Source organism: Dermacentor andersoni, chromosome 3, assembly GCF_023375885.2.
Source record: "Dermacentor andersoni chromosome 3, qqDerAnde1_hic_scaffold, whole genome shotgun sequence".
Classification (NCBI taxonomy): domain Eukaryota; kingdom Metazoa; phylum Arthropoda; class Arachnida; order Ixodida; family Ixodidae; genus Dermacentor; species Dermacentor andersoni.
In genome coordinates, this window is record NC_092816.1 from 229,997,870 (window position 1) to 230,025,351 (window position 27,482).

General features: G+C 46.6%; 1 protein-coding gene and 2 long non-coding RNA genes across 3 annotated transcripts in view; 2 read left to right on the forward strand and 1 right to left on the reverse strand.

Moving 5' to 3' along the window:
• Window positions 1–6,695: 6,695 nt before the first annotated feature.
• Window positions 6,696–8,862, reverse strand: LOC126544518 (uncharacterized). The gene is made up of 2 exons (XR_007602179.3): window positions 7,456–8,862; window positions 6,696–6,818 (listed from the first exon to the last, which is right to left on the reverse strand). It is a non-coding gene; the product is annotated as an uncharacterized lncRNA (long non-coding RNA).
• A 1,189-nt stretch (window positions 8,863–10,051) lies between these two features.
• The window catches only part of mRpL18 (mitochondrial ribosomal protein L18), a 49,222-nt gene continuing 31,791 nt past the window's right edge, over window positions 10,052–27,482 (forward strand). Inside the window, exons 1-2 of the mRNA XM_050183670.3 lie at window positions 10,052–10,315; window positions 23,974–24,208. Coding sequence (XP_050039627.2) covers window positions 10,068–10,315; window positions 23,974–24,208 — 483 coding nt within the window. The 5' untranslated portion in view covers window positions 10,052–10,067. The remainder of the gene's footprint in view (window positions 10,316–23,973; window positions 24,209–27,482) is intronic.
• On the forward strand, window positions 24,224–25,944 carry LOC129385736 (uncharacterized). Its single transcript, XR_008613267.2, has 2 exons — window positions 24,224–25,719; window positions 25,784–25,944. It is a non-coding gene; the product is annotated as an uncharacterized lncRNA (long non-coding RNA).

The window sequence follows — 27,482 nt, forward strand, 5'->3', positions numbered from 1 at the left end:
AACTGCAATTTTAAGCAATACTTATGTTGTACTTAATAACAGCCGACTTACTTACAGTAATGTCATGGACTACACCCCAAGCACAAATATTTCATTACCAGGCCTCGCCACTTTCTTTGCCAATTTAAAATTATAATCCCAACTTCAGTTGCGAACAGCGTGCCTGGTTCTATCACTATAAATCATGATAATTTGATTTCCATCAACGTCTTACAACACATTCTGGCCAGTTGTCAGTCGCTTTATGCGTCCTCCAAGTTTTTTGCTCGTGCTTACATATTGATATTCATTTGGACAGGTTCTCCCTCAGCAGCGATTCGTTGGAACTTGAGTTTCGGTGTCAACGAAAAAGTATTCTGTGCGCAAGCATGATGTCGCTGTGTTGGATGTCAAGCACGGAGGAAGGAAACTAAGGAGAGGCCCTGACGTCACTCTTTGTGAAGCAAAAGTGAAGCCGAAATTTGGCGTTGCTCATGGCGATGCTCCGCCTTTTGGGCCACCCTCCTCTCTTGTTTACATATTTCGCGAAACCACGCCGCGCTGCGCGTGGTGTCGCGCAACATCTGGCAGAGCACGGTGCAGGTAACACAGCGCAACAAGACACGGTGACTAACGCAAACCCGGCCACTCAGCGCCTTTGCCACGGCCCGAAACCTACGAGAGCAACACGTGTGAGCGCTCAAAACCATAACAACGCCGCCATTGTGGCCCAAAAGGCGTGGCCATACAACAACAACAAAAAAAAAAGCAGCAAAAAAATGAGACCCTACTACGTCATTTTCTCCACACTTTTCTCCTAGCGCGCGGAGGGGGTAGGGCCTCTCCTTAGTTTCCTTCCTCCATGATGTCAAGAGTCGACCATCACAGCGTCACGAACTTTTTCTTACGAGAGTTGTGCAAAAAGGGATCACCACAGTCGAATGTGAAAATGTACGTATATAAAAATTAAAAATGGCTATATTGGCTACAAATTTGTTTTGCTCTTTTTTCTGCTTGGCTTTTTCCTAGAAAGTATGCCTTCCAACCACTCGGAATAGACCATACGCACGGACGATGCCCTCTCGGTGAGCACAAATTTCCCCTCATCTTTTAAGAGGTTCAATACTTAGAAGCATTTGTCTCACAAACCTTATTTATTTCAAGGGAGTTTTCCACGTCTCAATAATTTCTCTCGTCGTATTCGAGTGCTGATTGCCGTGTTATAGTTTGTTAACGAAGCTTTCCCTCAAGTCTAAATATTTTAAGGCAGTTTGTCGGGTTCGTACCATGGCCACGTACGCTTAATAGCCTTCCGTTTCTCTACCACGTGTGCGCTTTAAAATCACGGCGCTGCAATTTTGCTTCAGAGACTCTCTTTTCCTTCCTTCTTCGCCTCCCTTAAACTGGCTCTCTCAACTACTACACGCAGAGACAAAGCAACAGCGCGCGCATTAGATCCCATAGATGAGATGAATATTTACAATTAGTATTAGGGTTATAATTATATTCGAGTGCTGATTGCTGTGCTATCGTTTGTTACCGAAGCTTTCCCTCAAGTCTAAATATTTTAAGGCAGTTTGTCGTGTGCGTATCTTGGCTACGCACGCTTATGTCGCATTCCGTTTCTCTACCACGGGTGCGCTTTAAAACCACGGCGCTGCAGTTTTTGCTTTTCTTTTCTTTCTTCTTCTACGCCCTTAAACTGGCTCTCTTAACTATACTACACGCAGAGACAAAGCAACAGTGCGCGCATGCGATCCCATAGATGAGATGAATATATATATATATGTATATATATATATATATATATATATATATATATATATATATATATATATATATATATATATATATATATATATATAGAAAACTATCAGTCATAGCTCTCGTAGTATAGCCCTCTGGGCCGTTTCCTTTTTTTTTTTTTTCGAAAGTAGTCCTATTAGGGTTATTATAATTACACAAAGGTATTTCGCCCTCATCAGCAGCAGTCCTTGGTATAGTTATTCTGGCGGCTAGCTTCCCACGCTATGCGTGCCGCCATCGCACCTGGTTAAGCTTTTCCTAGACGCTAGAGTTATGCACTGTCCGCGCAACCTTGAGCGATCGGAAAGCGCGTTTCCCCCTCTTGGCCGGCGGAGAAGGGAGGCTTCGTTCCGGCCGCGAAGCTCTCCACATCTCTGTAAGGTGCCTTGTGGATGTCTCGTGCTGACGATGCCCTCTCGGTGAGCGCATATTTCCCCCCTCATCTTTTAAGAGGTTCAATACATACAAGCAATTGTCTCGCAAACCAGATTTTTTTCTCAAGGGAATTTTCCACGTCTCAGTAATTTCTCTCGTCGTATTCGAGCGCTGATTGCCGTGTTATAGTTTGTTAACGAAGCTTTCCCTCAAGTCTAAATATTTTAAGGCAGTTTTCCTAGCCTCTAAAGCCGCTCGAGTTCGCTCTTCTCCTCGAGCGGCCATTTTTCCTAGAAAGTATGCCTTCCAACCACTCGGAATAGACCATACGTACGGACGATGCCCTCTCGGTGAGCACAAATTTCCCCTCATCTTTTAAGAGGTTCAATACTTAGAAGCATTTGTCTCACAAACCTTATTTATTTCAAGGGAGTTTTCCACGTCTCAATAATTTCTCTCGTCGTATTCGAGTGCTGATTGCCGTGTTATAGTTTGTTAACGAAGCTTTCCCTCAAGTCTAAATATTTTAAGGCAGTTTGTCGGGTTCGTACTATGGCCACGTACGCTTATATAGCCTTCCGTTTCTCTACCACGTGTGCGCTTTAAAACCACGGCGCTGCAATTTTGCTTCAGAGACTCTCTTTTCCTTCCTTCTTCGCCTCCCTTAAACTGGCTCTCTCAACTACTACACGCAGAGACAAAGCAACAGCGCGCGCATTAGATCCCATAGATGAGATGAATATTTACAATTAGTATTAGGGTTATAATTATATTCGAGTGCTGATTGCTGTGCTATCGTTTGTTACCGAAGCTTTCCCTCAAGTCTAAATATTTTAAGGCAGTTTGTCGTGTGCGTATCTTGGCTACGCACGCTTATGTCGCATTCCGTTTCTCTACCACGGGTGCGCTTTAAAACCACGGCGCTGCAGTTTTTGCTTTTCTTTTCTTTCTTCTTCTACGCCCTTAAACTGGCTCTCTTAACTATACTACACGCAGAGACAAAGCAACAGTGCGCGCATGCGATCCCATAGATGAGATGAATATATATATATATATATATATATATATATATATATATAGAAAACTATCAGTCATAGCTCTCGTAGTATAGCCCTCTGGGCCGTTTCCTTTTTTTTTTTCGAAAGTAGTCCTATTAGGGTTATTATAATTACACAAAGGTATTTCGCCCTCATCAGCAGCAGTCCTTGGTATAGTTATTCTGGCGGCTAGCTTCCCACGCTATGCGTGCCGCCATCGCACCTGGTTAAGCTTTTCCTAGACGCTAGAGTTATGCACTGTCCGCGCAACCTTGAGCGATCGGAAAACCGACTATCGCGGACAACATGAGTCTCTTTCCACGTAAGTGTGAGGCTCGGAGCTGGAGCTGTGGCGCTTGAAAGTAGCCTGGGGCCTGACGAACCAACCGACTGAGCTATCTTTCCGGGCAACATCGAAGGGTCACGAGTTCTATTCACCTGTTATGTTCCCTTTTTTTTTTTCGCCCCCTTTTTCTTTTTTTTCTTTCTTTTAATGTCTTTTCCTTTATTTTATCACTGTACGGGAACCCTCCTAAAAAAAAAAAAGAAAGAAAGATATATATTTTCAAATATGTATGGCCTCACACTCACATGTGCAGGTCATAAATACCAGGTTCTCTAGCCGAGTGCCATCCATGCGGTATAACCGAGCTCAGATTGGTCCACCTTGACTGACCAAATAGGGCACCACTGTAGGTTAAATGAGGCGTACAACTCCTGCGGGACCCGCCGTGGTTGCTCAGTGGTTATGGTGTTAGACTGCTGAGCACGAGGTCGCGGGATCGGACCCCGACCACGGCGGTCGCATTTCGATGGGTGCGAAATGCGAAAACACCCGTGTACTTAGAATTAGGTGCACGTTAAAGAACCCCAGGTGGTCGAAATTTTCGGAGTCCTCCACTACGACGTGCATAATCAGAAAGTGGTTTTGTCACGTAAAACCCCATAAATTAATTTTTAATTTAACTCCTACGGGGACGGTAGAGTATCCATCTCCAGTGCAAGAGGACCGTGATTCAAATCCCGGTGCCGCGCTATTCTCCACCGGAAAATACAAAAAAAAAAAACGTGTGTTGAGAAAATTGCACAAACAGGCCTGGAGTGCGGCCTGATCCCGGAGACCAGAACCGGTAACGCACTCTCTCACCAGAGCAGGATTGGCCACCCTGGTGCAGTACTTGGCCACAACCTCCTATATGAATACAACAATCGAACCCCGGCCCTCAGTCCCCAGCAGCCGCGAAGCAACTGACCACGGCGGCGGTCAGGTCTGTGACGCTGCAGAGGGTGCTAAGAATACCTGGCTCCGGACAGGCCGCCATTGGAATCTGAACCTGGCAACGTTTAACGTTAGAACGCTATCTAGTGAGGCGAGTCTAGCAGTGTTATTGGAGGAATTAGAGGGTAGTAAATGGGATATAATAGGGCTCAGTGAGGTTAGGAGGACAAAAGAAGCATATACAGTGCTAAAAAGCGGGCATGTACTGTGTTACCGGGGCTTAGCGGAGAGACGAGAACTAGGAGTCGGATTCCTGATTAATAAGGAAATAGCTGGTAACATACAGGAATTCTATAGCATTAACGAGAGGGTGGCATGTCTTGTTGTGAAACTTAATAAGAGGTACAAAATGAAAGTTGTACAGGTCTACGCTCCTACATCTAGTCATGATGACCAGGAAGTCGAAAGCTTTTATGAAGACGTAGAATCGGCGATGGGTAAAGTCAAAACAAAATACACTATACTGATGGGCGACTTCAATGCCAGGGTAGGCAAGAAGCAGGCTGGAGACAAGTCAGTGGGGGAATATGGCATAGGCTCTAGGAATAGCAGAGGAGAATTATTAGTAGAGTTTGCAGAACAGAATAATATGCGGATAATGAATACCTTTTTCCGCAAGCGGGTTAGCCGAAAGTGGACGTGGAGGAGCCCGAATGGTGAGACTAGAAATGAAATCGACTTCATACTCTGCGCGAACCCTGGCATCATTCAAGATGTAGACGTGCTCGGCAAGGTACGCTGCAGTGACCACAGGATGGTAAGAACTCGAATTAGCCTAGACTTGAGGAGGGAACGAAAGAAACTGGTACACAAGAAGCCAATCAATGAGTTAGCGGTAAGAGGGAAACTGGAGGAATTCCGGATCAAACTACAGAACAGGTATTCGGCTTTAACTCAGGAAGAGGACCTTAGTGTTGAAGCAATGAACGACAATCTCATGGGCATCATTAAGGAGTGCGCAATAGAAGTCGGTGGTAATGCCGTTAGACAGGAAACCAGTAAGCTATCGCAGGAGACGAAAGATCTGATCAAGAAACGCCAATGTATGATAGCCTCTAATCCTACAGCTAGAATAGAACTGGCAGAACTTTCTAAGTTAATCAACAAGACAGCGGACATCAGGAACTATAATATGGATAGAATTGAACAGGCTCTCAGGAACGGAGGAAGCCTAAAAACAGTGAAGAAGAAACTAGGAATAGGCAAGAATCAGATGTGTGCGTTAAGAGACAAAGCCGGCAATATCGTTACTAATATGGATGAGATAGTTCAAGTGGCTGAGGAGTTCTATAGAGATTTATACACTACCAGTGGCACCCACGACGATAGTGGAAGAGAGAATAGCCTAGAGGAATTCGAAATCCCACAGGTAACGCCAGAAGAAGTAAAGAAAGCCTTAGGAGCTATGCAAAGGGGGAAGGCAGCGGGGGAGGATCAGGTAACAGCAGATTTGTTGAAGGACGGTGGTCAGATTGTTCTAGAGAAACTGGCCACCCTGTATACGCAATGCCTCATAACCTCGAGCGTACCGCAATCTTGGAAGAACGCTAACAAAATCCAAATCCAAAATCCTAATCCATAAGAAAGGGGACGCCAAAGACTTGAAAAATTATAGACCGATCAGCTTACTGTCCGTTGCGTACAAAGTATTTACTAAGGTAATCGCAAATAGAATCAGGAACACCTTAGACTTCTGTCAACCAAAGGACCAGGCAGGATTCCGTAAAGGCTACTCAACAATAGACCATATTCACACTATCAATCAAGTGATAGAGAAATGTGCAGAATACCCAGGTGAAAATTTCCAACTGGGAATGCAACTGGTTCCAGTTCAACTGGTTTATGGAACAATTCCCAGTTGGTCCCCATTGCAACTGGTCCCAGTTGATCCCCGTTGCAACTGGTCCCAGTTGATCCCCATTGCAACTGGTCCCAGTTGGTCCCCATTGCAACTGGTCCCAGTTGGTTCCCATTGCAACTGGTCCCAGTTGGCCCCTTTGCAACTGGTCCCAGTTGGTCCACATCGGAGCAGGTTCCAGTTCCTATTGCAACTGGCATCGATTGTGCAACAGGGATAGTGAGCCATGGCCAGCAGGAACCACTGGTAAACGTTTACATACTGGGATTCAAGCTGGCCATAGCTTGTTTGCTTTTTGTGGTTGCCATCGTGTGTCGCAAAGAACCAGCCGGTTCAGTGAACTTTACGCAGCCAAAGCAGCTTGGTGTTGAAATTTGACATTTATTAGAACACTTGAGCTTGTGTTTAGCGATGAAACGTCTTGAATGCTCCCTTGATGACCTTGCACACGTTTACACATTTCGTAACTCTTGCACATCACCATCTGAAAGAAATATTTATATGCATTCAGTAAAAAGGCAACCACTTCATACAAGCAATTCTACTTATACATCATACAGACGTGTATCAGTAGTGTATGCGCTTCTTTTACACGTTAGGCTGAGCTACAGGTGCGCGCCAGTATACGCTTAATACTTCTATGTGCTATTCAAAGCACAAGCCTTGCACGACACTGGTTCGTATTGACACGTTAACTTTTCTCGGTAACTGCACTCACCCACTGACCACTTAAGTTTATCGCTCTGCGCAAGGCGCACCTGCATGGCTGTAACTTACTCGAATGTTATCGTTGATTCTATTTGTTGTACTGTATATATGTTATCGCCTAACCTAGGGTAATCAGATTGTATGCGCGACACGAATTGTGTAGTACTTTCTGGAAGTAATGCGGGCACCATCGTTTACGCCAGAACCTTCGACAAGTTATATGAAAAAAACAAAAAACCCTACGCGTTTGACTCGGGCTCAAAAACAAGCACCAAGCTCGCAAGCATTGATGTGTACATGCAAACGTCACGTAGTAGAACACTCGAGTCAACGACAATGTACTGCAGTATTGACACCTTTGTGATAAAGAACCACTTGCACTAGAAACATAAATAAGTTCAATATATAATTACCTCCAAATGGCAGAATCAAGAGCAGGGAAAAGTGCGCACGTCATTCCACACACGATGGGTCCACAAAGCCGCGTAGTCGGTGTTAAAAGCAGGTGCCATCCATTGGCCTGTAATCATGCCGTCTTCCAAGGGTGAAAATGTCCAACACTAATACTACTTAAATGAGGTTACGCAGGCAATGACACCACAGGTTCCTCTAGAAAAATCTTCACAACCGCGCACGCTTCGCTCCATGCCTCGCTCGAACAGCTCGCTGTTAATATGGCTGCCGAACTACGCCGTCACGTTTCCACAGTTTCGTATTTGTGAAGTTTCTCGCTATTAATAAATAATACGCTATCTATGTGAGGTAACAATTTTATTTCACTTTTATTTGACATAATTTAAATTTCTTGCTATATGATTATTATTGTTTGAGCCATAGAGGTTTCAGCCGATCATGAGAAGATACGCAACTAAAATGTTTTTCTTTTCAACATGGCGGTTGTTGTGGTCATGGTAGAGCACGGTCGGTGTAAGCATCATAATATGATAATATTCTTTCACCGTGTGGAAGAGTGTACTAGTCTAACCATGGGACGCGTAGTAAGCGTGCGTTGTGTAGCTCTATGCGCTGCGGAGCATTTTCTTTTTTTTTTTCTTTTCTCGTAGGGAAGTAACCGCCGTGCTGCAAACACCAGTTGTTTCCACCAAATGCCATACAGCTCACTAGCGCTTAGCTAGGCAACAACGTCAGTGGCACAAAGTTGGTGCAACACTACAATAGCACCGCGGTGTCGGTCAGGCACGCAGCGGTAACGTCATGAGACGAACCAATATGCCTCTGTGGACAACTAAAGATTAGGGCCAACATTCACAAATTTAGTGCGCTGAAACTAAAGCACGCGTACGTGTCAAGGCAATGTGCTCCACATTTACGCAACAGGATCCTGCACGATTCAGTTATCCATATATATAAATCGTGTGTCGGTTAAAATCCATCTCTAATGTACCCCTCGTTGCAGCATTATATCGCTTAACTTTTTTATGTTAACAGTTGTACGAGTACAGATCCCAACTACTAGCAGTTGCTACTATACAACTGGTCAAAGTTCCAGTTGGAATCCAAATGGAACCACTTGCTTCCAGTACAGCTGGTTCAGGTTCCAGTTGGATCCCAACTGGGACCATTTGCTTCCAGTACAACTGGTAATGGTTCCAGTTGCGTTCCAGTTGCATCCCAACTGGGACCATTTGCTTCCAGTACAACTGGAGATGATTCCAGTTGGATCCCAACTGGAACCAGTTGCATCCCAGTTGGTTTCTAACTGGGACCAGTTGACCTGTAACTGGGACCAGTTGGTTTCCTACTGGAACCAGTTGGTCCCAGTCAATACCAGTTGGAACCAGTTGGATTCCAGTTGAATATTTTCACCTGGGTATAACCAACCCTTATATATAGCTTTCATTGATTACGAGAAAGCGTTTGATTCAGTCGAAACCTCAGCAGTCATGGAGGCATTACGGAATCAGGGTGTAGATGAGCCATATGTAAAAATACTGGAAGATATCTATAGCGGCTCCACAGCCACCGTAGTCCTCCACAAAGAAAGCAACATAATCCCTATAAAGAAAGGCGTCAGACAGGGAGATACGATATCTCCAATGCTATTCACAGCATGTTTACAGGAGGTATTCAGAGGTCTGGAGTGGGAAGAATTGGGGATAAAAGTTGATGGAGAATACCTTAGCAACTTGCGATTCGCTGATGATATTGCCTTGCTTAGTACCTCAGGAGACCAATTGCAATGCATGCTCACTGACCTGGAGAGGCAAAGCAGAAGGGTGGGTCTGAAAATTAATCTGCAGAAAACTAAAGTACTGTTTAACAGTCTCGGAAGAGAACAGCAGTTTACGATAGGCAGCGAAACACTGGAAGTGGTATGGGAATACATCTACTTAGGGCAGGTAGTGACCACGGATCCGGATCATGAGACTGAAATAACCAGAAGAATAAGAATGGGTTGGGGTGCGTTTGGCAGGCATTCTCAAATCATGAACAGTAGGTTGCCACTATCCCTCAAAAGGAAAGTGTACAACAGCTGTGTGTTACCAGTACTTACATATGGGGCAGAAACCTGGAGGCTTACGAAAAGGGTTCTGCTGAAATTGAGGACGACGCAACGAGCTATGGAAAGAAGAATGATGGGTGTAACGTTAAGAGATAAGAAAAGAGCAGATTGGGTGAGGCAACAAACGCGGGTAAACGACGTCTTAGTTGAAATCAAGAAAAAGAAATGGGCATGGGCCGGACATGTAATGAGGAGGGAAGATAACCGATGGTCACTAAGAGCTACGGACTGGATTCCAAGGGAAGGGAAGCGTAGCAGGGGGCGGCAGAAAGTTAGGTGGGCAGATGACATTAAGACGTTTGCAGGGACAACATGGCCACAATTAGTACATGACCGGGGTAGTTGGAGAAGTATGGGAGAGGCCTTTGCCCTGCAGTGGGCGTAACTAGGCTGATGATGATGATGATGATGATGATGACATTTGGGCTACTGTTTCTCTAGCTTTGGGCTACACCGCCTTGTCCGACCTGGCAACGCTGATCCAATCCCATCGCTTCTAAGATGGCGGCTCTTCATTCTATGGTGACGGCATGGTGTCCGTTGTTGCGGGGCTTGCGTGCTTCTTGCAGTCTCGACTGCCGCATCGCAGCCCTTCACAGCAGGAGTGTACCTGGCCAACCGCTCAGTGAGAATGACGTAGTATCAAGCAGCTTTGTGAACCGCAACCCACGCAACCTGGAGCAGATGTTGCTGGCACACAAACACGGGGGCTTCGAGCTCGACAAACCCAGTTGCAGCTACTGGCACAAGTGCGTCGATCAGTGCACTGTTATATTCACTGTTGTAATAACCATACGTAGGGAAGGTTGTGCTTGTTGGTAGACTATAGGTACAGCGTGAGGAAGACAAGGCGGATAGGAGTGGACAGCTGTGTGGTCTCCTGTCCGTCTTGTCTGCTTCGCATTGTGCCTATCGCACACCAACAAGCCCAACTTTCGTCTGCATCTGCCAGCTTCCTTGTGCTGAGTGCGGCATTCATTCTGCCGGGACTTCTCTGAATTATGGCAGCGAAATTCGCTTGAAAACCAAAGTGTTTGCCACTTGTGTTCTTGCTCAAAGTGATGCTAGTCTTGTCTGGTGCGGAATTCTGTGGAAAGTTCGTTGCGTTTTGGTCCGAGCACAAAGTTTTTGCAAATTTGCATGTTTTGCCGCTCATTAGAGAGGCTTACCCTCCGCAGGAGATCTGTGCAGCAGTTTTTGCTCAAGATGAGATCAAGAGAGTTAATTCTTTGGGTATAATCAATTTCATGTTGATCGATGAAACTGCCACGAAATAGCAAAACACGGGATTTTAAACTACTGTTACCGACGGCGCATTCTAGTATTCCGTTGTATACACCGCACACCGTGTAGGCAGTGCCCTCATGAACGATGCTCAGCGATTTAAACTCAGAGCGCGTAGCTGCCGGCGCCGCCGCACGGAGCCGATGCGTTGTGGCACGCGATGAAAGCGAAAGATCGTTTGCCGCATTGGGACGGAATTTTGACCTCTTGCGATCGTCGGTGCCCCAAAGAGAGAGCCGACCGCCATGGAAGCCCGTTGTCACGTTTGAATCGCTCTACAACGGCGTTGCAGATACGATCCTCGAGTGTCAAATACTGGTTTGCTTGAGCATGCATTCATTGTAGGCCATCCAGCTGCCCCAGTTACCATCTTGAAGCGTGTGATTACACGCTTCAAGATGGTAACATTATACACATGGCAGTGCAATGGGAAGTAGCTTAGCACCTAGATTCTCGGCATGCATGTTATGGAACCTTAGTCAAGCCACAGTTACGAAGAGAAGGAAACGCCATAATGTGTGCTACTTGCTTTTTCAACTTTTAACATTTGAATTTTGTTTTTAGTATAGTTGCCTGCATTATTATTCTAACAACTTCATAAGATTCTGGGCTGATCGCTGTATTGTTTTCACTCAAATTCTGCAACAAGTTTGAATGTTCAGTCCGCATCATTTGATCGAGCACTTGGCATTTTTGCTTTTCCTGCCTCATTGTCTATGACATTCTGCTGCTAAATGTGAGGTCAAGGACTTCATTCTTTGCCAAGTTCTATGGAGTTGGTGCAAAAACGCTTTTGTGTCAACCTCCATGTGCGCACTTTATGTGCAGTTGATGTGCAACCCCTGCTACAGCATCTGTCATGGCACCTGATTTCTTCTTCCTTTTTTCTTTTCTTTTTGGCACAAGACACCGATGAGGAATATTGAGCCTGCACAGTTTTACCATGAGAGGCCAGGAAATGTGTTTGGCTGTTTCTCTCTAAGCACCATGCCCAAACTGAATTACTCTCAAGTTGTGCATACAGTGTTACTGAAATTTTTTCAGAGACAAACCATGCAAGTTCGAGAGCCAGATTTTTTACTGAGCAGGGCAGGCCCGAAAAATGCATTCATACTGCTAAATTATACTCTAAAATCTGTAGAAAGCACAAAAACATGTCTTGGATTAGGAATGCACATAATTGTAGCACTAAATGATTAAGGGAAAGTGAGACATCCGCCCAATCGTAGCAATTGCTACAAAGGAAGCCCATACGGGTTCTTCGAAAGAAGACCCTTGCAGTTGAAGAGAAATTCATCCTGGTCCGGGACTCGAACCTGGGACCACCGCCTTTCCGGGGCGAAGTCGAATTTGTCAACAACTCTGAACAAAGGCAAGAGTTTGACGTTGAAAGGTGGTGGTCCCGGGTTCAAGTCCCGGACTAGGACGAATTTTTCGTCAACAGCGAGGCTTTTCTTTCGAGGAAGCCGTATGGGTTTCCTTTGTAGCGATTGCTACGATTGGGTGGATGTCTCATTTTCGCTTAATTACTTCTTTCCACCTAGCGGGTTTCCACAGAACTATTTCATCAGCACTAAATGATGTTGCCATTTGTGTTCTCATAGTCTGTACTGAGTGCGGCCTCAGTAAGAGTGTATGATTTTCCCCACTTGAGCCACTGGCTTGTTTGAACTGAAATTTAGCAAGGATGTTTCATTCTGTGGTGGGTTTAGTTCAATATCAATTTGCGTGCATTACTAGTGTGTTTCATCCACAATAAACTGAAGTGTTCATTGTATGCAGCAATGCCACTCCGAAAGCATGTCTTGCTGCAACGAAAACTGCAGTGATGGCTTCTGTCATTGCCATAGGCACCTTTTACTAGCAGCAACAGATTGTGTCGCCATTTTGTTGCAGCAATATAAAACATTTTTTGAGTAGTATTGCAGCAGAGACTGCATATTTCAGATTTATTGTAAGTGAAACAGGTAATCATTGCTCGCAGGAGTGGTGTTAAACTGAATGCACTGTGAAATCCCACCTCTGTGCAAAATTTTAATGCAAATGAGCTAATAGCTGTGGGCTCACTCTTTAAGTTTCCCCATGTGGTATTGGTAAATCACTCCAAAGGTGGGCATACAATGCAATATGATGGCATGCAGGGAGAGACCCACCGTAGGTTTGAGTACCAAGCGAAAAGGGCAGGCCTGCTCTTGCCACACATATGGCGCTCCTCTAGAGGGAAAGCGAGACATCTCGGACAGTAAATGCATTCATTGAGCAAAACACTATGCATGAAAATGCACTTCTGCACTTTAACGCAGAGTGGGCACTCAGTGTCCACTGCCCCTGATGAAAGGCAGCCGGCACACCTTGTCAAACAATGGTTCATTTGCGTGGGCTGAGAAGCTTTCAAGAACCCTGGCCATAGCACTTCCCTCCATTGGCTCTGGTCAGCGATGATTCAGACACAAGGAAAGTGACACGCGCACGAACACTGCAGGCGCGTCACCCAGGCTGGCTTCCCAGGTCAGACTGACGGCAAGGTGCATGAGTGTACAGGCGTGGCCACGGCTAGTGGCAATGTGGGGGTCCGTGGCAGCACTCTGCGGAGCGTCACTGCCTTGTGAAATCTTGCAGCGCAGGCACAATCAAAGAGATAGGCGGAGCACCCGGCACATCGTCTGCTACGGTTCCTCCCCTTCGCTACCTTTGCCACGTGCACGTTGGTATCATAGGTCGTGTGCACCAGCGGCTCTGAGTATTCATGCAAGTGCTGCGAAAGCCAGGTGTGTGCAGGCTGATTTATCATGCAGGCGCACAGAATTTCGAATGTGAATTATACTTCCACAGAGTTTTCGTTTGCTAAGGATCATGTTAAACTTTATTGCTTTGTAAAAAGTAATGCTGATTTCGAACGTTCGTGTTTAGAATTGATTAGAAAATAAATGGGAAATATTACTTTCTGAGGATTATGGATGGCACCATGACAAATCCACTAGGGCGACAATCGGAGGAGCCATCCGGCTATGCGGGCAACTGTGGGGGTGACAGCTGGGTCGGTATTCTTGTGTGGTCACTTTCATGGATATTTTCACTTTAGCGCAATTTTGCGTGACTCGGCAGCGGACGCGTTCGCGTTTAGGCCTACATTGTTTCTGGCACTATCTTCTGGCACTTGTTCGCTATCTTCACACAAGTGCGCTGTCGGCCGTATGCCTTTGAGTCCAGTGCCGAGTCTCGAGGAACCTCCAAAGTTCCAGAGAGTGAACACTGAAGAATACCGCCCCGTAGTGCGGTGCATCCAGCTCATGTCGTTCGAGCCCACATTGAGATTAGCGCTGGTTTGTGTTGCTCTTGACAACAATCGTGCCATAATCCAGCGTATTAGAGAACTGTGCACCATTGCAGAAGTGACACACAAGGTTTGTGTGTGCCAGGTGAATGACAGCAACTAGTGTCTAATACTTGGTAATGCTTGTTCGCATCATCATCGGGAACAGTCACGTAGCATTCATCCTCTGACACTCTAGCCATTACACAGTGGCTTGCTACAAAGAAATGAAGTGGCACAAAAACGTGCCAGTGTTTCATACAAGGTCACAGAAAGTAAGGTCATATGAAAACTTGGGATCACTATAATTGCGCCAGCATGTCTTTCAGTATTTGCCATAAGACCACTGATGTTGAGAATTGCTGGTGTGCTTTAGCTGTTCTTTATTCTTTGCAATGCAGATGTATGTAGTGTGGGGATGCGTGACTCTCACGCCTCCCCTGAGATCTAGTTTTCCCGTTTAGCTCATCTCCTGCAATCCCGCTTCGCCGCGTGGCCTGCGTGACGCCCGCGGCGGTCGATGTGGTTGGGGCGCAGTGCGAGAGATGGCGCGAGTGTTGCGCTGCTAATTAGCTGCTAATGCCGCCGACAGGCGAGGTTACTTGGGCGCCGGGAGACAAGGCGGTTCCTCTTTCCCGGTGGGTCGGCGAACAGCGTGGACATTCCGCGCACGCTGCGACCCATGCTTCTGCGAGACCGCCTCGCGTGGCCGCCTTCGAACGTGCCACCGTTGGCGTGACCGTACACGCGAACGACCAGGCGTTGGGATCCAGCATGGGGCGAACATACTCGCTCGCTATGCGGTCGCGGTGAGTCGGACTTCTAGATTTGTCACGCGCCCATCGGCATGTTTTGTGGATAGCAACTCGGCTAGCAGGCATTGATCTATGAAAGGTGCAATAAATGCCCTTGTGATTGTTTGCACTACTGTGTTGTCGTTCCTTTGTCCCAAGAGCACGGAGGAGACCCCACAGTAGCTGCTTGTTTCATTGCCTTTGCATCAAGAAGAATGCAGCCATATACACGACCTAGCTTTTAGTATTGAGAGACATGACGGGATGAAGTGCCAATTTAGTCTGAGGATGACTGTAAAGCAGTTGGGCTGCAACTGACGGCAGTAGCATCTTGTCTCTGGTGTTTTTTACTGTACCGTGATTCGGTGGGGCTAAGCTACGTCATGCTTATCTGTTGGCTGGATGGGCAATGCGTCCTGTTGTGCAAAACCCACTTCAGTCGCAAAACTTCACTGCCATTAACAACATGGCAGTGCGAACATCGAAGCAGTGCGAGTGGCGGAGGGATAAACTGTAGCAGGCGATGCGCCAGGCCTATCTCTTTGACTGCGTAGCAACACTACATGAGGCATCAGTGATGGTGCTCTGTAGAGCACTGCCACGGGCTCCCTCTAGCAGTGGCCATGCCTGTAGCTTGCCATTTCTCCATCTCTGGCTCTCATCCTTGCCACCACTCAACGCCCTCTGTGCACCATGACCATGCTCCTTAGTCAAAGCTTCTTCCCTATGTCACGACTAGACCGGAGGGCTGCGTTACCTTATGCCTCAGCATGTAGCCTTAATGCTCTGAGAAACAGCGTTGGGCACTAGCGAACGGGCCGAGGGTTGGAGGGCACGGCAGTGACTGTGCCCAGCGTAACTCCTGCATAGTTTTGAGCTGCAAAAGTCATTTCTGCTGCTCCTATTAAGGTAGCAACACTCTGTACAGCTGCTCGCATGCACAGCTCTTACCACGGTCAGGGCTGCATTTTGATTGACTGGTCAGACGTCATGGTGATGGCATCTCTTTTGCTTTTCTGAAATGTCTGCTCCCATTTATCATGATTTTGCAACATACCAACTCTCATCTCCTAAGTCACTGCAGGAAAATTGAAGGATGTATGACCAGAATGTATGATCATCACAATCTACCATTTGGAAAGCAAAATTTGACACACAAGGAACTTGTACAACATGCACCTGTCCAGGTGCCGAAATCGTGAAGTTCACCTCTGCAATGGTGTTTTTCAATTAGAAGCATAGGGAACTGAGCTTGTTGGTATGCAGTAATTAGGTCTGTGCTTGTAAATTGGATAAAAAAGGACAATTGCACAACATGACATCTTGTTTTAGAAGCTGCCTTAAGCAGAAAGATACACTTTCAAATGTCAAAACACATGCAGTGAGAGACAATAACGGTTTGATATAAGTGATTCAGAGTGATACCAGTTTATATATATATATATATATATATATATATATATTTTCATATATGCCTATTGATGAAACTAACTCTTCATTGGGATAACCTGTGTATGGTAAACAGATTACACTCAAAGCACAACAATAGTGCCGAGCACAGTTGGTGATCATTGAAAATCTGATCAGTGGGTCAAGGGCGTCGACTTTTATACATGACTCGTCGAAGGTTCCAGCATAATTGCTGGTGCCCGCAGATCTTCCAGAAAGTACTAGACGATTTGTGCCACACATGTGATCACATTACACAAGGTTCTGTGACAACAGACCATAGATAGAACCATCGATAACATTCAACAAACTTCCGATACGTACAGACACGTGCTGCACTGAGGGATAATGTTTAACATTTGTTAGCTGGTGAAAAGCGGTCACCTGAGAAAGATAAGCAAGTATACGAGTAAATATTTCTGTAAATCTAAAGAGATAAATAATTTCACTATTTGATAGCAAGTAATATATTTCTTAAACATATACAAACAAGTTTAAATAGATTTTTCTGCGGATGAAAAATCAGGTGTTCAGATAGTTGAAGCAGTGTTCATAGCCCACTTAAAGCTGCGATCAGGATTTATATTAGGCACCACAGTGGGGTGGCACACAGGTAAACACACAGGATAACTAGTGCTTGCTGAAGAAAAGGCCAGAACACGGGGGAAATAAGCTTAGATTGCGGCACAAGGTGTAGTGACCAAAGCCGCCGCCATAGCGCACGGCAATGAAGACACAGTAGCCGCTGTGAGGGCCGTGGCACACTGACCGCACAGGTCATGTGCTCAGCTTTTTATTGTACATCGCGCGCCCCCTGGTGGTGTCAGTTACCACATTTCCTCCCCCCTTAACACAACAGATTAACAGCATATAAGCAGTTACAGTTCAAGGAGAAAACCAAAGCACCGGACGCCATTCCCTAGTGCTCCGACAAAGCTGAAGTGTGGAAGGAGGCGGGGAGCAATCGGTGCATGTTGATGTTATGGTGTCGTTGGTCTCCAGTTGGTGGGGCTCGCTGGATAGCAGTAGTTGATCCTCCAAGCTTGTCACTGTCAGTTGTACCTCCGGTCCCTGAGGATCAATGTGGTTCCGAGCGTGCGGTAGAAAGGCTGGAGCACTGACTCTTGTGCTGGTCAGGCATCGACAGTGGCCCTACATGGTCGAGATGCTGGGTCCATTGCCACCCATCATCCAATTGTAGCTCCACCTGTGAATTGTGTTGCCTGGTGACTACAGGGGGAATCCAGCCCGGACCTGGCCAAAAATTGCTGGTGAATACTCTGTCTCCTTGTTGTGCTAGCGCACTCACTTTTGTTCTTTGGTCATACTCTATCTTCTGAGCAAGTTGTTTCTGGAGGACTGTTTTCCTTAGGTCTGGCCGCAGCAGATCCAATACAGTCCTGAGCCTCCGTCCCATCAACAGCTCACATGGGCAACACCTGATGACCTCGTGGGGTGTCGACCTATATGATAACAGTAACGCAATTTGTGCACGTAGGTCCCCTGGGCCAACTTTCTGTAATTTTACTTTCATAGTTTGAACGGCTCTCTCTGCCACACCATTAGAAGCAGGGTGATAGGGCAGCACTAGCATCCTCTTCCCGCCGTTCTTCTTCAAGAATATCTCCTACGCTTCACTCGCGAATGCGGGTTCGTTGTCCGATACCACTATGTCTGGGAGGCCCTGATTCGCAAGGATGTTCTGCATACGTGCAATTGTACTATCCGCTGAGGGTGATGAAACAGGAAAAACTTCAATCTATTTGGAGAATGCATCAATTGCATTAAAAAAATAGGAATTCCGGTAAAGTCCCGCATAGTCCACATGGATCCTTGACCAGGCCTTGTCTGGGAACGGCCACGGCATCATAGGCACAGGGCTCAATGATCTCTGTTGTTGTTGGCAGGCAAAGCACTCTTGAACCGTGGTTACGATGTCACTGTCTAACGGCGGCCACCACACATGACTTCGGGCGATCGCTTCATTTTTGTGACCCCAGGATGGCTCTCGTGTAGTAACTTGAGGACTTCCCCTTAGAGGCTGAAAGGTACCACAACACGGTTCCCCCAGAGCACACAGTTCTGATGCACACTCAACTCATTGAACCGGGACATGTATGGCCCTTCCTCTGATGTTAATTCTTGAACATGACCAGACCATAAATCCTGTAGCACTCTTGACAACACGGGATCTCTTGCAGTGGCTTTGGCAACCACCTTTGATGAAAGGACACTGGGATAGACACCTTCTATCATGAATACCTCCGCAGACGTCCCTGGAGAGCAATCAGTTGTTGGCAAGGGGAGTCTACTCAGCCCATCTGCATGGGCTATCAGGCCTCCAGGCCTATAGCTTAAACTGTAGCTGTACCCTGTGAGCAGCAATGCCCAGTGAAAAAGCCTCAGCGAGCATGTTTCCGGGATAGGCCTTCCAGCACCAATAGGCCCAACAACGGTTTTTGGTTGGTAGCTGCTTCAAATTTCTGCCCCCAGGGATACTGTCTGAACTTTGTGACACCAAAACGAGACCAAGTGCCTCTTTGTCCAGTTGTAAATCTTCTCAGCGGCCGTGAGGCTTCTTGATGCAAAGGATATCGGTCGCTCTTCTCCAGTAGGCTCTCTCTGTTTCAGTACTGCCCCCAGGCCATGAGGGGAAGCATCAGTGATCAACACCGTGGGTTTGGAGGGGTCGTGATGGGCCAAGACATGGGTGGATGCGACCAGCTTCTTGCTTTTGATAAATGCACATTGCCCAACTGCCGTGCAGCGCCATTTTGTTCCAGTGGTAAGCAAGCTGTTCAATGGCTGCAGTACATCTGAGAGGTTGGGGAGAAACTTTCTATAAAAGTTCACCAAACCCAAATAGCTTTGCAACTCTTTCGCATCTCGGAGGTTTGGGAGCATTCCCTACTGCTTCAGTCTTGGCGGGATCGGGATGTAGCCCGGCAGCACTTATGTGGCCCAAGTACTGGACCTCAGGTAACAAAAACTTGCATTTTGCAAGTTTCAGCTTCAAGCTTACCTCTTGCAAGGGCTCTAATACCTTGCAGACGTTTGCCCAATGTTCGTCTTCATTAGTGCCAGTTACCAAGATGTCACCGAAGTAAAGTGCGACATGATCAAGTCCTCGCAGGAGGTTTTCCATTTCCCATTGAAATATGGCTGGGGTGGGAGCAACCCCGAATGGCAGTCTTGTATATTGAAACAAGCCCTTTGGGTTATTGACAGTGACGAACTCCTGTGACTGTTCTTCCAGCTCGATCTGCTGGTAGGCGCCCTTTAAGTCTAGCTTTGTGAACCGTACTCCTCCCTGGAGCTTTGTTAACGTTTCCTCTATGTGTGGCAAGGGATACGTTTCCACAAGTGCAATGGGATTAACAGTCAGCTTGAAATCGCCGCATATGCGCAACTGCCCATCTTGTTTTAGCACTGGAACGATAGGTGCTGCCCATCTGGCCGTCTTCACTGGTTGGACCACGCCTTGGTGGAGCAGTCTCTGCACTGATTCCTCAAACTTGTCTATCAAAGCAAAAGGCATCTGCCGGGGCTTAAAGAATCTGGGTTTGGCGTCTGGCGGCACCAAGATGCGAGCCTGAACCCCACGGAACGTGCCTAAACCATCTGAAAACAACTCTTGAAAACGTTCCACAGCTTCTTCTGCAGACGACACAGACAAAATAGATTCCGGCTTGCTGATTCCCAACTGGAACTCCTTAATCGAGCTTCTACCAAACGATGCAGGGCACCGTCCCTTTACCACAAACAGAGGTAGCCGTCTCTCCTCCTCCCCAAGCTTTACAGCAGCCGCAAGCTTCCTGGCAACTGGTTGTGTGTCTCCGCAAAAACTCCTCAGCTGTACGTCGGATCGTTCCAAGGCAGCCGACGGGAACAGTTGCGTGAACTTTGTTTGACTTATGGTTGAGACACTGGCGCCCGTATCAAGTTCCATCTCTAGTGGAAAGCCGTTAATGATAGCCGCAATGTGCATAGGCGCCGGCCCAGCCGCCTGAAGTTCCCAAAGGTCGTATGCTCTAGGCGTTTCACTCGCTCCGGCTGCCCCAAGCACTTCATCCGCGGTGTTCACATGCCTTGAATCTGCGTGCCGCTCCTGTCTGTTTACTACCTCGCTATCACTTTTGCACGCTCTTGCCAGATGCCCTTGCCGCCCGCATTTGTAGCAAACTGACTTGACGTGTTGGCACTGGCGTGCTTGATGGGTACCACCGTAGCGGAAACACCCGCATTTGCGATGCCCAGGTTGCACTATGTTTGTTGCCACCATGGCAGTTTCGACTGTCATTTGGACTGACTCCGACTGTGGCGTGGGGTGAGCGCTTAGCATACGAGAATCCTTGTGAGCAGCCTCGATGGCCCGTACCGTACTCGTTGCGGTTTCTAGGTTTAAAGTGCCTGTTTCCAGTAACCGCATTTGCAATGGCACATTGTCAATGCAACTGATGATTTGGTCTCGTAGCATGCGGTCTCAGAATAACCCAAAATTGCAGTCGTCGACCAGTCGCTTTAATGACACGAAGTACTCGCTCACTGCCTTTCCGTCCTGCTTGTGTCATGAGAAGAACTTGAAACTTGCTACCACTTCCGACACCTTTGGTGCGAAGTAATTGTTGCCCGTGTGGGTTTGAATCCCATCCTCATCGCCAGTTGTAGTGACTGGACCCGCGGCCATAGCGCACAGCCACTGTGAGGGGCATAGGCACACTGACTGCACAGGTCATGTGCTCTGCTTTTTATTGTACATCGCGCGTGCCCTGGTAGTGTCAGTTACCACACAAGCTTATCACTACTCATCTGGCTTGAGGTTAGGGAAGAAGTGATCGTAATGCATTTCTTAATTTTTGTTATTTTACACCAATCTGCCTAGTTCCAGCTTAATATGACTGAGAACTTATTAAATAAGGAGGAGAGAAACATGTTCATGCTGCTTATGTCCTTGTCTCACTCTGAGCAGTTGATTGCTTTATTTGGGTGGTCAGGCATGAGCACGTGAAAGGAGCTTTGCTTGTCTCGAGTAAGTGGTAACATCATTTCTCCGCTTCTGTAGTACTTTACTGGTTAACATGCATCTTAACCTTTATTGATTGCCGGCCTTTTGTGCCTTAAAGGATGTATTGACACACATATGTTTGAAGCTGTAGAAATTCTTCCACACTCATCTTACACATAAAAGCCGTAGCAAGTAGGAACGAGTGTGGAGAATCGGGGGATCCGAGAGGATTGATTTATTGTTAGTCACAACCACCCAAAGCCAACAGATAATGAAGCCAGATGGGGAAAATTAACTGATTTGATTAAGTGAAATGGTGGAAGGTTAGGAAAATATGATGAAGTATTTTAATTTTATGCTAAAGGTTGTCTCGAAGTGCCGCCCTGCTGTCATCCATATTATTGTGACGTCAAGACACCGAGCAAGATTTCCTGATCTCGTGTAGCCACATGGCTAGGCATGGTGGCATTAGTCGTTGGCAGGAATGCATGCATGTCGTCTAGCTGTGCTTGTGTCCATACTCCACACTGATTGCAGGGTATCGGGATTTTATGGAAATGATTGTAAAGTCTTTTTGAGGGCACTTACCATTATCTTTTCTAGGATTTAGAGGGCCTTCAGTGAGGAAGTGTAGCAAACAAAGGAACACCTGCTGCAGAAAACAAAGTTGTCTTTTGTTGCACTTCTCTGTAACCCTCAAATTTCAAAATGGCATTTTCAAAGGCATTGAAAGCACCTGAATTCTACAAAGGCTAAGTGTATCAAATCCTTTATTTAACATCTGCAAGTTGAGCAAATTCACTCAGCTGCTCATTAATGCTAGTTGGGGACTGTCAACATGGTTATTGGTAGTGGTCCACTCATCAGATCCTTTTCATGTAGCCTCTCTGTGTGTAAAAGAGCTGCAGATCCAATGCAGTGTTGGAATTAATATAGTTCCCATATTTAAAGACACTTTTCACAATACTGTTCATGTGCCTTTTCTTGACGTGCTCTGGACTGTCTTTACAAGTGCTGCCTGAAGAACCTTTTACACACGTTGCACTAATATTTTGCACACATTATAAACGCATGCTTGCGTATCATTTCAAGGCCCATGCAGTATTTTCCTAAGGTCACACTTGTTTTTCAATGTCAAAGTGTCTTCGTAGTTGAAACTCGCACACTTTAAACATCCAAACATAAGTTTATTTGCACATCCTTCGTATGTATACGTACCAACTATACTTCTCTGCTTCACGGCTTGAGATCACTGCTGCTTTGCTTCTCCTTGTGCCACTTCTGCAATGCTTGGCCTTTTTTTTTGCCTGAATCACCTTTTTGGAGCAACGCCTCGGTTTCAACTGGTGCAGCCCCTTTCACAGGGGGGCACGCTCTGATGCTTGGAAGTGTGTGCATGCCAATCTGGCAAACCACTAGCCACTTATCTTGACGCACTGTGGTTCTCCTCCTCCTTCCACTTGTGCCTCTTCTCTTGCCCATGCTCTACAAGTGTGACCACCACCTCGCCGCACCACCTAGGCAAGAATCCAAACAGCCAGCAAAGCTAGGCAAAGAAAGCTTTGCTTTAAAAAATACTGCTCGTTGTTAACAACTGTGTTTTGTCTTTAACCTTTCAGACAGAATGTTGCTGTTGTCCTTGAACATGTTTTGCCAAAGCCTTGGAAGTTAACAGCCCTTGAAATTTTTTCTATAGAACTGCTACAAACCCTGCCAAAACAGTGGAGGGTCCGAGCGACGCCTTGAATAATCTGAAGCTTCTGAAGGAGAGAACTGCTATACATTGATATTGTGGCTTGGTCGTGGCAGGCAGATGGGTCAGGAAGTGATCTGTAAGCATTGTGTTTTTATATTTGACACTAAGAGCCCGAACACTGCAGCAATGTTCTCCGCTAGTTTTCATGGCCTCAAAGGTTGCAGCGTTCTGCTATTGAAACAATGCTATGCTTGGTTTTTATTCATTTCTGTAATAGTTTCTGAGCCAAAGGCATTATGGAGCGGAGTAGTTACATTTGATTTAATATTTTAGTGTGCAATATCAGCTAGCACAATGCCGTAGCATTGCTATATATAAAGTATCATTCCCTTAGTCTACAATGTTAGCTAAAGCAGAAAGAAACGAACTGCGACACAGGGAAGATTGTTCCAGTTGAACAATTTTCTAGGGATTCACTGCAAGATTTTTGTTGATATTTTGCAACGTTTTCTGTATGACTAATGGTTGTCTAGACCATGAAGGTGGACTGGCATGGAGAGAAGGAATGTGGTAAAGAATTTCGTAGAAATATTTTTAGTGTGAAGCAAGAGATGGAAGCTGCAGTAAGGTTTTCATGGTAGTTGTACTTGTATGAGAGCCTGGAATCTTGAAAGTTCTTGAAGGTCTGGCTTTTGGTGTCCTGCAATGTTTCCTTGGACAAGTTTAATGCTGCAGTTGAGCCTGTATGCACTAGAAAGGGACTGAACTGAATTTAGATTGCCAAGGTGTGCATAATTACTTCAAAGCACCTGTTAAGGTCACTTTGTTAGGACGTTACTTGGGACCCTCCTGTTCACTTGCTGCAGGCTGGTGTTTGAGAGCAGTGGGCAGAGTTTGAGCGGCTCTGTGGTGCACATTGACGGCCGTGTGGTGCTGCGGGTGTCAAGCTCAGAGTGGGGCATTCGGCGGCAACTAGTCAGCGCTACGGATCGCAGTGCAGCTGCAGCCGTGGCATGTGTGCTGGCCAGGCGCTGCCTCGAGGCTGGCCTCCTCTGCGTGCAAGTGCCCTCTGCTGACGAGCAAGGTTCCTCTTCCCTGCGGGTGAGTGCTCTCTACCACATTGAACTTTATACTTCTTGTAAACCCTCATTTTTGTTCACTTTGAGGTACAGTAAAAGCTCGTTAATTCAAATTCTGCGGAGTTGCTACAAAAGTTCGAATTATACAAAATTCGAACTAATGAAAGTCACAGAAAAAAAATCGCTTGGTTAACGCATGTATATAGTCTGACGGGGCGTGAGCATGCGTGCACACACGTTACGTCACGTTGGCGTGAGCAACCGCGTCTATCCTTCGAACCATTGGTGCAGCTAACGTGGCCAACGCGGTCCGACGTGCCCGACGTCGAAATGGCCCTTGCTCCATCTGCACGTTCGTGGTGCCGACTGGCGCGGAGAAAAAAAGAGTCGCAGTTTCGCCCGAAAAGTGAAAATTCGATTGCGATAGCAAATTAGTAGGTAGCTATACGAAGTAAGGATGGTAATTTTATTGGCCGTATAAACTTGTAAACATTCACTTACTAAATAAATTAACAAGTATGGTGTCATGTGTGCAGAGGTAAACATGAACACATCTCGCTCGATGACCGCGTAAACTCACAGAAAAATGCTGGAGTGAGGAATCGCGGCAGCAGCAGCAAGCCAACTGACCTTCGTACAGCTTTCGCTTCAACGCGAATGAAACGTAGAAAGTGCACCGCATACGAAGCTACCGGCACTACGCGCACTCTGCAGCCATAACAGATCGCTTTGAAGATGAGGCCCACGCGGGCGCGCACTTTGGCCATATCGCAGATCCCTTTCAAGATACGGCGCCCGCATGGCCACGCCGTAAGCAGCAGCCACCGGGAACGTCCCCTCCTCCCTCTCTCTCTCCGCCTCAACCCCGTGCCTTGCGCGCGACAGGAGAGGGCACGCATCCGCCCCGCCTTCCTTGCTCGCGCACATGAGATTGAGCCATGTACACTGGCTCAGCCTCGCACTTTCGCTCCCATATACAGCATATGGCGCACGGTGACAGCACCCTTGAGCTTTGTACGGAACCTCACGGGAGAGAAGCAACCTGCAACAGAGGCGTTGGCCGTGCCTGGCCAGGCACAAATGCGTGCCTCTGCAGTCAGGCCTAAACAAAGGGCCTCAGACGGAAAAAGCAAAGTCGCACGGTTCGCCCGGCGACGCCAGCATGCTCCCGCACTTAGCACTCTCCCCATCCATGATGGCGTCGAGTTCGAATCATTGGTGGCAGTACGGATTTCAGTGTGAATTAGCGGGATGTGTTCCATATTGCTTTCAATACATTGCTGAACGGACCGCGGAGGCTACTTCGAATTATCCGAAATTTCGTATTAACAAGTTGTGAATTAACGAGAGTTTACTGTGCGAGGTTGAAAGCAAGATTAAGACCAAACCTTCATGCTTTTTGTTATTGTTCTTGTATTGCACTGGGCTCAAGCATATGCCACAATAATCCTTGACGTCATGGCTAAATGGTGTGGGCCAAGTGAAAGTGGCCTTGCCACCCTTCTTTTGCGTCTTTCCTGGCTTTACCTTGAGGTAAGGCTACTTTCTTGGTATTGTAGAAGTTTATTGATACAGCTCAACATATTTCTTGTTTTAGGGTCCCTTTGTGTTGCTGCACGCATCTTAATCTGCATCTTCAGCAGGAAGCCACTGCAGTAGTGCAGCTTAAAGGATTTCAAAGCACAGTCGTTGAAGCAGGAAACACAGAGAAGCAACAAGGGGCAGCACTTCAATCACAAATAAAGCACCACAGCCTCAGTTATGTATAGGAACAAGTGCAAATTAGCTGAAGACCACAAATAATCGTAGGGAGCAAGCCATAAGAAAGCAATCTTTAGCAGTTGCATTAACAGGAATAGATGCAGCGGTGGCGTAGAGGTAGAACACCCGCCTCGCGTGCAAGAGGTCCGTGGTTCGAATCCCGGTGCCGCGCAATTTTCCACCCGATTAAAAAAAAAAAATCTGCGTGTTGATAAAATTGCATAAACAGGCCTGGAGTGTGTCCTGATCCCGGTGACCAGAACCGGTAACGCACTCCTTCACCAGAGCAGGATTGGCCACCCTGGTGCAGTACTTGGCCACAACCTCCTATATGAACACAACAATCGAACCCCGGCCCTCGGTCCCCAGCAGCTGCGAAGCAACTGACCACGGCGGCGGTCAGACCTGCGGCGCTGCAGAGGGTGCTAAGAATCCCTGGCTCCGGACAGGCCGCCATTGGAATATGAACCTGGCAACATTTAACGCTAGAACGTTATCTAGTGAGGCGAGTCTAGCAGTGCTATTGGAGGAATTAGAGAGCAGTAAATGCTGATGATATTGCCTTGCTTAGTAACTCAGGGGGCCAACTGCAATGCATGCTCACTGACCTGGAGAGGCGAAGCAGAAGGGTGGGACTAAAAATCAATCTGCAGAAAACTAAAGTAATGTTTAACAGTCTCGGAAGGGAACAGCAGTTTAAAATAGGTAGCGAGGCACTGGAAGTGGTAAGGGAATACATCTACTTAGGACAGGTAGTGACTGCGGACAGGATCATGAGACTGAAATAATCAGAAGAATAAGAATGGGCTGGGGTGCATTTGGCAGGCATTCTCAGATCATGAACAGCAGCTTGCCATGATCCCTCAAGAGAAAAGTTTATAACAGCTGTGTCTTACCAGTACTCACGTACGGGGCGGAAACCTGGAGGCTTACGAAAAGGGTTCTACTTAAATTGAGGACGACGCAACAAGCTATGGAAAGAAGAATGATAGGTGTAATGTTAAGGGATAAGAAAAGAGCAGATTGGGTGAGGGAACAAACGCGAGTTAATGATATCTTAGTTGAAATCAAGAAAAAGAAATGGGCATGGGGAGGACACGTAATGAGGAGGGAAGATAACCGATGGTCATTAAGAGTTACGGAATGGATTCCAAGGGAAGGAAGGCATAGCAGAGGGCGGCAGAAAGTTAGGTGGGTGGATGAGATTAAGAAGTTTGCAGGGACAACATGGCCACAATTAGTACATGTCCAGGGTAGTTGGAGAAGTATGGGAGAGGCCTTTGCCCGGCAGTGGGCATAACCAGGCTGATGATGATGATAACAGGAATAGCAAGCGTGATATCATCACGCAGAAAACAAGATAGAAACTAAGAAAACAAATCTACAGGAAAAATTGGCTATTGCAAAAACCCTAATCCTTGTGATGCACTGTGACTGGCAGGATGCATGCCTTCTTCATTCTTCAAGCTTGGTAGCCTCTTGATTCTACCGTTGCAACATACAGTTTTTTTCTAACATGAAGTAACAACAGGAAA